At 34.4% G+C, this 11,570-nt stretch overlaps 1 protein-coding gene across 1 annotated transcript in view; it reads left to right on the top strand.

Annotated features, from left to right (window-relative positions):
- Window positions 1-397: 397 nt before the first annotated feature.
- LOC129763102 (homeotic protein proboscipedia) overlaps window positions 398-11,570 on the top strand; it is a 36,283-nt gene continuing 25,110 nt past the window's right edge. The window contains exon 1 of the mRNA XM_055761872.1: window positions 398-1,275. Within this exon, the coding sequence (XP_055617847.1) occupies window positions 834-1,275 (442 nt within the window). The 5' untranslated portion in view covers window positions 398-833. The remainder of the gene's footprint in view (window positions 1,276-11,570) is intronic.

Here is an 11,570-nt window from a genome sequence, read left to right as displayed (position 1 = left end):
GATATGATCCGATCGAGCCCAGTCTTGTATCTTCGGGAGACTCTAGTGGTATTCCTAGTCTTCGTGCTTCATCATTCTTTCACACTCTTAGTTTTTTGTCTCTCTTGCCCCTGCAGAGTTCTCTTTTCTGTTAGCTGCTAGCTCCTCCCACAACAGTGCGCAAGGACTTGAAACCAGTTCTTTATCTACGAAGCATGAATGAAATGTTTGTTTAATGTTTTGTGTTTTTGTTGTGCTACCAACAGCAACAGTGCTCTGAAGCATCGCTTACAATATTCGTTGCCGCCCTCTTTATGAGAGAAAGAATTTAAAAAACAACGTACACGGTGTCCATACTAGCCGATCGTTTCGTAAGTTTACACATGTTATCATCATGTTAGTAGCATCCGTAACGTTGGTCAGTTCAGTCGCGTCACTGGATAATCAGCAAGTTTGATTCTAAGAGATATTCAATATATAATACACTTCAATGATGTATTTGCATGTATGGATATATTAAGTGAAAACATTTGTGCTTATAATGGATTTACAAAACAGCAACAATCGCAAACAGTTCAGCGTACAATATGGAATTGTGAGAAATACTATGTGTAGATGAAAAATAGATACGTGCAGTGAAATATTAATGTGGTGTACAATTATATGTATACCAGGTGTTTTTAAACCATTCATCCAAATACAAGTCATACAAAAATTGCGACGATGCTTCTCAATGAATGTGAAAAAGTTAATTTCCTGAAGAAGAAAATAATAATGTGTACATGAGAAAGCCCAGAAATTAAGCCTGAATAATAAGACGTATTGTCACTTCCAAATCGATTATTAAAATTAAAATGCAGGAAGTGTGTAGTTCGGTGGATCATATGGGAGCACAAGTGAAATCGGAAACTCCCAATTTGGGGGCATTGCAAGGAAGTGTGTTAGTAGAAGCAGAAGCAACTTCGTCACAATCGCGCTCCCCGTTAAGTCAAACTGTCACTCATATTAATCGAAAACCATTAACATGTGATAAATCAACAAGAGGTGCTACTCAACTATCGACAAGTGCAGAGTTAACACCACAAGTTCATCCTGACTCGTCTTACTGGATGCAAACCGAAAGTGGATTTATTAATTCTCAACCATCAATGGCAGAATTTTTGACGCATATAGATTCGGAGAGTCCGAAATTAATTTCACAAGGATATCAAATGACATCAACCGAAAACGTTGACTCTGTACCAGAGTACCCATGGATGAAAGAAAAGAAAACAGCCAGAAAAAGTCAAACACAAGGTAATTAGTTATGGCATTAGTTCTTAAAAAAAACAATGGATATGTTAGAATGATAAAATTTGTGTGACATAATTTTTATTACTTGTATATGTTTCATTTAGAAAAGTGGTTACGTACGACTACTGAACGATTATTAAGACATTTTAATCGAGAATAAACACTCCATCATAGTTCAAGATATGATACAATTTATTGAAATGTGCACACATGACAATTGAATATAACTCATATTTGAGAATATTAGATTTATATAAAAAAATAGCATTTTCATTGAATGTCATTCTGGTTAGTGCAGTTATATATTTCATTAAAAATAGATGATGTCGTTTTGATTGATTTCAAAAATACAAAACCTTTTTTCCAGTTGTCGTAATAGAACATTATGAATATATTGCGAACAATATTAAACTCTCTTCGCAATAGTTAATAGGTAATAAAAACAATAAAAAGTATCTACGGTGATTTCATAAAATCTAATAGTTGATTCTTGATACATAATTTTGAAGGTTTGCAATACAATTTGGTAAAATGTAATACATGGTTATTCTTTGCCATCCTTCATTTGAAATCACAAAAGAGAATTTTGTGATTTTACGCAAGAACATGAAGTAAAATATCCATGGAGTATCCCCGCAGACGGAGCAGCCGAAGCAGAATATGGCAAAAAGGCATGTGTTTGGAAAAGTTCAACATCTCAGAGAAGGCGGATATTAAAAGCTGCCGCACTTACAAACATCATTTTTTACCTACATTAATTTCACCGCTGAAACACGAAGATTGACTGGTACTGGCCTTGGGCAGCACAGAAAAAAAACTATTAAGTACTAACGGAAAGGTAGAATCAGAAAGAAGCAAAACGCGCAGGGTTGGCTGGGATATACTCATGAAAAATGAACTCAAATAACAGGTTGCACAAAGAATGATGAATTAAAAACGTCATACATGTAAGCTTGTATTGCTCACTTTTAGTCCTAGAAAAAAACACATTATTTCATCATAAGCGGATGGAGTGCGCTATACCTAGCAATATAATATGTACTAGCAATCAGATATAAATATGAATGTTTTGTTGATTTTGTATGTGTTAGCGGATAGTACTAGTTGAAAATAAATTTTATAGCTTCTAGGAACAATCGTAGTAACGTATATATTTGACAAGAATAATGGTATACAGCGCGATTTGCATATTGTTTAATATCATTTTCTTGAATGCAGCGTTGGTTTTTATCACGATATGTTGACTCGAGTTATTCTGCTTCGAAAAAAATATCACCTTTTGCTTTTGTAAACATTTTATCGATTTTTTGCACCGTTTCAAAATGCACCGATATAGTTTCATATATAGTATGGCAAAGCATAAAAACATATTACATATGTTGATATCCATCAAAATTTTAAAAAATCAAAGATCCTGAATTATTTTTCAGTTTAACGGGATAAATTTATAATTATATTAGGATTCATAGTATCGAAAAAGAAATCGTATTTTTATTTACGGAAGGTTTTATTCCAAAATAATTTTCCACTCTTCACTTTATTAGGCTCAAGAGAATAAAGCGGCCTATACACACTTAGTATTAATACGCCATAAATGAGGTTGTGCAATATGGAAATGTTTGACATTGCAGATGATATTTAAAAACTAAACATACATGTTTGGAACATATTAACTCTTTGCGGTCGGAATTAATTTCCCTTGAAAGTGATCGAGTTATCTTTCCACCGTAATAATCCTTTGTTCATACCGTTTGTGGATTAGTAATCGAATACCACAGAATCTTATTTAATATAATATAGTATCGAGAAAAAATACTTCAGGCTTTATTACAATTTGAAGAATCCGTTGTATTTGATTATTGTTACTTCCAAATATTTTTTAAAAATTCACAGTCCTTAGTCCTTATGCGAAAGTATTATCGCATATAGTTGGACACCTAACCTAATATTTTTCGTTATCCATTTCTGCTTACTCTGTTAGAAAGAATTATTATCTGTTGTTCTATCTGGTTTTCTCTCGACCAAACGGAATTTAAACTAAAAGCAATCATGGCCATTTATGCTTCTACAACTAACGTCATTAACCACTCGGTCATGAGGATCACAACACCGTATAGAAAATTAAACAGTGAAACACACAGTGAAAAAAAGGACGTCGAGTAGTAGAACATATACAACTCCTGTCAATTTTTTTTCTCAGAATCTCCGATTAACAGAAATAGTTAATACAAACATCTTATAGCATTTAGAGTTATCTTATTTCCTCATTAACTTAATTATTTTCTTTACTTTCAAAATGCTTTTCCGTATTTATCTTCTTATCATTTGTTACTCGTCCACTGGTATTGACCAAAATACAATACTCATAGGAAAGCTTCAAAATCACTTCACGAATTTGTAAATAATTGAATAACGTAAAATCCTCAGAGCATAAACAAAAGTGTTTATGCTAAATATAATGTCTTTAAGAAAGAACTACTTGTGGTTGACATTGTAATTTTATGGACACCATAAATAATATTGTCGTCATGAACGTTTGCCCTCTTTTGCTGCAGAACCTGAGCCCCATTTCACATCACCTTTCTCTACAGTTAGGGATGATGTCGAAACGGCAACTACCCTTACTGTGGTTTAAAAAAGGGCAACATAAATGAGGGTGATCCTTCACAGCGCCGATTTCTTGAAACACATAACAGTGCTAATTGAACTTTTCATGTATTGCTTCGTAATACATATTTCAAAACTCCTATAAAGGACTTTGAGAACTATAAGAAAATGATAAACAATACTTTAGTTGTGCGTAAATTATACATCAAAATTATGCATTATATATGAAATACTTTGAAAGACTACATACGTTGAAGTATTCTATCATGCAATTCAATACTCTTCTGTATATTATTATCGTTATCTCAAAACATTCAAACATAAATACAAAATTATCTCGGGTGTGGAATACCACATTCGGTGGCACAGTGATATGTTGGACTATTCGAATTTTTCTGGAATCTGGAAATGGTGATGCGTTTTTATAGTGATAACATGGTCGGTGTGAGGGCATGATACTTGAGGTTTTTTTACAACTATCATACGTCAAAGTATTGCCAGAGAGTAGCTAACATTTCTGAGAACAATATTGGATAAAAAAAAATTAAATGCTTTGAAAATTGCAGAGCATCAAACTTTATGTTCGTTTTTCTCGAAATCATAAAAATGTCACATTGTCCTGTCTGACTTAACGCCGACCATATTCAGATGGCAGAGACTATTATGCTGAACGCAAACAAATGTTTATGCAATTCTAAACTCACAATCCTTCTCGCTCTAATTTTCATAGCAGAATGGCACACTTTGACTCACAACTGGTCGGTGTTAAGTCAGACCGGACCCTGTGACATTTTTATGATTTCGAGAAAAACGAACATAAAGTTTAATGCTCTGCAATTTTCAAAGCATTTAATTTTTTTGTCCAATATTGTTCTTAGAAATGTTAGCTACTCTCTGGCAATACTTTGACGTATGATAGTTGTAAAAAAAAAAACCTCAAGTATCATACCAAAAAGGCAGTTATTTGGCTGCCTATAGGTACATGGTTCACTCTAACTGAACCAAATGAAGCATTTTTTAAGAGTTGGTTCACTATGACTGAACAATTTCGGAATATTTCTCAAACAATTAACAGTTGGTCGGTGTTAAGTCAGAGGGGACCAAGTCGCAAAATTGAAAATTTTGAGCTATTGATTACATTTGGTTAAGTATTATATAAGCTATATGTTCTTATGTTCGTTTTTCTCGAAATCATAAAAATGTCACATGGTTCGGTCTGACTTAACACCGACCACATGTTATAATAACTGAAACCCTACAAGCTAAAGTTCAGATGATCTCGATGATATGAAGCAATGTTCACCAAATATGGATAACCATTTGTCCCGTTTACTGTTCTCGAACAACACACACTAAGCAGAATATGTTATCTTTTGTTGCTTCCGTGATACACAAATTTGATAATGATTGATTTAGATTTTTTTAATTGATAAAGAATATCATGACGGTACCCTAATTAACTTTAAAGAACGTTAAACAATTTACATACATATGAGACAAAATATTGGAACCTAGAAAAAGTTCTTTCTGTTGTTCACAACAGATGACGTCACGAGAACTTCGAGAGTGTCGTTCGAAAAGGTGAAGCGCCTATAGATAGCCAAGTGAACAGTGATTAAACTTGAATACCATTTATTGTTATTTCACTGTATTACATTTCACCGAAGTACAGGTCGGACTCGATTATATACAGACTCCATTATATACAGACTATACGTGATTCGATTAAATACAATTTTGGACTCGATTATATACAGTTTGAAAGAATTTTTTTTTACATTTCAAATATGACTTATTTCAAGATAAAATGTAACCTTTCAACGTTAAAGTTAAATTTAAGTGGCTATTATATGTACAGTGGGGTAGAGATCGTGATTTTTGAAGATTTTGCTTGAATTTTCACCAGGAATTGTTTATATCGATATTCGGCCAAATTAAGAAATATAGAAGTTCGGTGTTAAAGAACAAATTGTAGAGCAGTCAGAGAACTAGAAAATACGGTTAGGTCGTATGTTAGCAAAAATTACTTTAGAATTGAGCGTTCTAGTGGACCAATTGATCGTTTTACCTAGATCGAAGCAGCTGGAAATGAATACAATGTTTAGGCAACCCGAGCAGCAACGAATATTTCGATACTTTAGAAAGATATGGATTAGCATGAGATAAGAGGTAAAAACTAGCGTTGGCAGAAAACGTTTCATCTTTGGCAGAAATGATTTTTCGTGTGCTGGATGGTCAAATGCGCAAATAATAAGCTGTTTTAAAAGTTTAAAAAAAGTTTTTCAATGTATGGGAGCAGACATCTATTTCTTTTTTCATTTCTTTTGGGATTGTAAAAAAAAATTGTACGTTGTCAATGGAGATCGAACCAAGACCGGCTGGAATGCAAAGCTATTTCACACAAACACGCTCTTCATATAGCTACTAGTGCTGTTGTACAAATCTAATACAAGACCACACAACTGGCTTCTTATTCTTACTCTTCGACCCAGTGCGAGCAACAGGAATGCCGAACCACTCGAGATGTCAAGTTTGCAAATGAGATAAAGTTTCTGAAGACTATTTTTTTACGTCCCTAACATATGTTTTCGTATCATATATTCTATGAATAGTTACATTTGGACGATGTAAAGCCAAATTTTTGTGTATTAATGTATTTATCTGTTATGCTCTATCATAAAAACTGGTGTGAGAGTACATACCATGAGTACATTTTGTCGAAGTATATTTTCAAATATTATTGGACATCCTTTAAAATTAAACAATCAGCAGCTGGTCCGAAATCGCCCTCCTATTGTCTGGTCTTGTCTTAGGTATTAATGCGTGATAATATTACACATCATTATAAAATGAAGTTGGAAAGTGTTTTCTAAGAGTGAAAAGGAGAACATAAACTGAAAATATATATCTTTCTCGGTCTAGGCCATGTATGTGGCATAGTACGCGAAAAGTTTTACTGCGAGCTTATTTGTAATGTGTACCTTGTTTCGCTCGTTCATATTATCTTAAACTGCCATACCATATCTATATATATCTATATATCTATATATATATATATATATATATATATATATATATATATATATATATATATATATATATATATATATATATAAAATGGAGTGATGTCTATCTGTCTGATTCTTATAGACTCCGAAGCTACTGAACCGATCGAGATGAAAATTGGTATGTAGGGGTTTTTGGGGCCGGAGAAGGTTTTCGTGACAGTTTGAGACCCCTCCCCCCTCTCTAAGGGGGGGGGGGGGGGGGTTTGGTGGTCTGCCATACAAATGAAATGAAGGGAGCAAGAAACATTTCTAAGGTGGTTCAACACTCCTCCTACCTTTCTGATGTGAGGGATGTGAGGGTTTTTGGGTATGAGAAATGTTTCTATAATGGTAAGACACCCCTCCCTATTCCAAACAAACATGACAATTGAAGATTTTCGGAAAACTCTGAAGGAAAAAGAGGAAAATTCGGAAAATTCCCATATGTTCTACAATTACATGGTGACAATGGCTGTTAGTCCATTCGATGTTTACGCTAGCGAAATTTATCTTGGTTCGAAACTGGTTTTAATGTGATGAAACGCACTCCTATATCTTCTTCTATCTATACCAAAAACAGGATCGCCGGATGTGTTTGATAAAAGCAGAACTCGAGGAAGGAATTTAACGATTTAAGGTGTCTTAATTCTATCATATTTTCTGTATAAAACATTTATTCCATGTAACGGAGAAACACGTTATTTACAAGTGGTTGAAAAATATTGAACGAGAATTGTGTCTGAAAATAATTTGATATTATAATGGTGAGTTTTGTTAGAAATACTAGGAATTTTATAGTAAAAGGTAAATTCAACGGAGTAATTAGAAGATCAATCAATGAACAGTTCTGCGATTGAACTCATAATCTTGCTCATAGTAAGAAAACGTGGATGTTTGAAAGTATTGATAACAAAACACAAATTTTGGGCGGGACGAAGTTTGCCGGGTATATTATACAAATGCTATACAAGTACTTGGGAGTAGTACTTGTTCTGTTAATTTTAGGCTCATTTCAGGATATTCCTATTAATTTGTGTATTGTAAATCAGAATCTATCCATTTCCTACCCGAAACATTGGAATGAGCCCCCATGTTGAAGGGTTAGACGTCGAAAGAAATCACAGAGTAAAATGATTTTTACCTATCGTGCGATGCAACGTGACATGTAAAGAACCGGCCCAACATCAGCGGCACAAAGCAACAAACGCATATTTCATCGCACAGAATACTTGCACTGCGCAGTATTTTAAAAATAATACTCAGCTCGGCTCACGACCACAGACTGGACAAATCCACCCAGGAAACATTAACGCAATTGGAATGGAAAACTCTTCCTCACCCACAAACAAACCAGATGCAACACCTTCTGGCTAAAACTTGTTAAGGTCGATATAACACGGCTTGAGTGGTCTCCGATGTATGTATAAAGCGTGAAAATTACATCCATAGAACAACTTTTGCTGTATTTGAAAATATTCTCCAAAAAAATCTATATATTTAGCATTCGTTCAAATCAACTTTTTAAACTTTTTGAAGCACATATACTTCTACGAAAGAAAACGAGTTTTTGCAATATCATACATATTAAAGTGGAACTAATGCATATAAATGACTCAATCTCACGATAAGTCAGTTTACAATCTTTCAGCATAATATCATGCAAAGTATCTATATTCTCTGAACACAGCTGATTCTTGACGATTTTCGTTGAGTTGAATAGCGTGGAGCGTACGGCTACAAATGTTCTATTCGGAGAACCAATGAAACAAAATGGTCCAGGATGATGTTTCATCATGAAAAATTGAACAAACTTGATCGGCACACTATTGTTGAAATGAGCTATACATGTTTTCAATATAGGACTATGATTTTGGACACTTATAACTCGGCCATAGAGAAATTTGCATAAATCGATAAGAAATATTCTATTCTATTACAATAAAAAAATCATATATTCTGCCATACAAATGAAACACAAATTTTTGCATTAGTCAAGAATTGATCAAGCAAATGAAACCAAATTAGGTATATGGAGGTTTTAAGGTGCAATAAATGTTTCTATTGTGGATAGACACTCCATCTCCCTGTCTAAGGGGGGTGCTGCCACACAAATAAAACACAAATTCCTGCATTACTCGAGAATAAATCAAGCAAATGAAACCAAATTAGTCATATGGAGGTTTTAGGGTGCAATAAATGATTCTATGGTGTTGAGACATTCCACCCCGCTCTCTATACGGGGCTGCCATACAAATGAAACACAAATTTCTGCATTTCTCGAGAATTAATCAAGCAAATGAAACCAAATTAGGCATGTGGAGGTTTAGGGTGCAATAAATGTTCCTATGGTGATAAAACATTCCCCCCCTCTCTAAGGGTTTCCATACAAATAAAACTCAAATTTCTGCATAACTCGAGAATTAATCAAGCCAATGAAACCAAATTTGGCATGCGAAGGTTTTAGAGAGGTGCATCCGTGGCCAAGTGGTTAGCGTCTCACATTATCATGCCGGGTGTTCGGGTTCGATTCCCGTTCTGGCCGGGGGATTTTTCGTCAGAGAAATTTCCTTCGACTTGCATAGTGGTCACGCGTATTGTAGAGCTTGCCCCTTGGAATACATTCAAGGCGTGGTATTTGGCTTAAGAAATCTCAACTAAGTATTAATAAATGACGCTAGTTAATCCATACGTTGAGACGACAAAAGTTCCACAGGGATCGTTAACGCCATTCAAGAAGAAGTAGAAAGTTTTAGGGAGCAATTAAAGTTTTTATGGTGGTTTGACACTCCTTTACCCTCTCTAAAGAGTGGGGGGGGGGTTGCTGAGCAAATCGAGAACTAATCAAACAAATGGAATCTAACTTAGCATATACAGGTTTTAGGGATCAATAATCGTTTCGGTGATAGTTCGACACTCCTAGTAATACATAAATTTATAGTATGAGTATTTTGAAAAGAAATTTATGAAGAAAACTAAATATTCTTCTGATTAAAGGTTTTTATATTTTCTTTTTCTTAAATTTGGCATGTAACTCTCAGTTTTCACTCCCATTACCTATTTTTAATAGCGATTTTTTTGCATAAACGTAATCCGAATACTTTAACCGTCGGTTGTTTTTTAAACAGCACAAATTTATTTACGTTAATAAATGACAGATGGCGCTACGTCCACTTCATCGAACTTTCATCCACACATACACCAGTAACGTCAATTCGGCTAGGTGCAACGCCGGCGAGCTGGAAGCCTTTTTGAAAGAGTACATATATTATTGAAATTCTTCATATCACACATGCTCGAATTGCAAGGTGACAATCAATCATCAATTCTTATAAAACATTGGCTGGAGGACACGTTTGTAGATCCAATGCGCATGTTGTAGAAAACATTGCTGGAATCATGGTAGGCGACTGCACAACGACTCGAGAAATTGTGATTCGAAAAAGAAACAATCATGTGGAGTTCATCGTTGACACACACCTCGTTCATACGACACTTTCCATCTCCTTCTTCAATAATACTAACGTTCCTAACGTTCGTCGTCTGAATCTACTTGTGAACGGTAGAGATTGCGACACAATCAGCAGAAGCGTCGTGAGGAAAGAATTCATTCACTTGCGAGACGCTATCATGAGTAACGTCGACACAGCCTCTGCTATTGACACCACGTGTGTTCAAACAAAAAATGAAGTCTTTTAAGATTTTCTCTACAACATTACACGTATTCGGTCCCTCACGTTGCTGGATGTATTCGGATGAATAGCAAAAGTGTGGATTATCTCATATACACATTTTCAGTTTGGTTAGTCAACAAAATACGCTTTGATTAGTCAAAAAAATCCGTGCATTGATCAAATATTCATCCGTATTCCGAAATCCGATCGAGTCAGAAATACCCGAACCGACCGCAATATTATATTCTATAATCATTTCGACTCAAGTCCAATCGGGTTGTGCAAATGTGGCAACCTCGAAACGCAATTCCGAGTGAAATAAACACTCTTTAAAATAAAAATTATAAACAGAAATGAGCCCTACCGAAAAATAAGAAAATAGGCTCTAATATGAGTCCTGTGTAAAAGAATAACACATTCTCTGCAACGAGAATTAGTAATGATGATAATGATAATGATTTTATTTTATGGATAAAGTTTTGACAGAAATGCAAGGAGATTTATAAAAAATAGTCAAGTTAGGGTTAGGACTATGTCTTCTAAGTATTTAAACATCATCGAGTATTAATTTCCATTCAAATTTTAATAATTCAATGTTGCTTCTGCTAATGACGGAATATATGTACTGTTCGATATTGTTACCACAAACATAGTTGATCTGGAACATTTATCGCATTTTATTAGTTATACTAGCTGACTCGGAAAACGTTAGTGCCATTGTAAATGTAATGTAATGTAAATAATTTCGTTCTGTTTCAACAACGAACGACGGTTAAATTTTTGAATATTGTTTATACAAACATAATCAAATAACAATTAAAAACATGGGATCGAGGTTAAAATTTGGATTTATTTGTATGGTTTGAGCAAAATTTAAGAAAAAAAATATATTTCTGCGTGGGACCATCCTAATACAGAGCGGACTCGATTATATACAGTCTCCACTTTCTTTTCACTGTATACAATCAAATCC

This window comes from Toxorhynchites rutilus, chromosome 1 (assembly GCF_029784135.1).
Source record: "Toxorhynchites rutilus septentrionalis strain SRP chromosome 1, ASM2978413v1, whole genome shotgun sequence".
In the NCBI taxonomy this organism is placed as follows: Eukaryota; Metazoa; Arthropoda; class Insecta; order Diptera; family Culicidae; genus Toxorhynchites; species Toxorhynchites rutilus.
The sequence above is the reverse complement of the archived record's forward strand: the minus strand, read 5'-3'. Positions and strand labels throughout refer to the sequence as shown.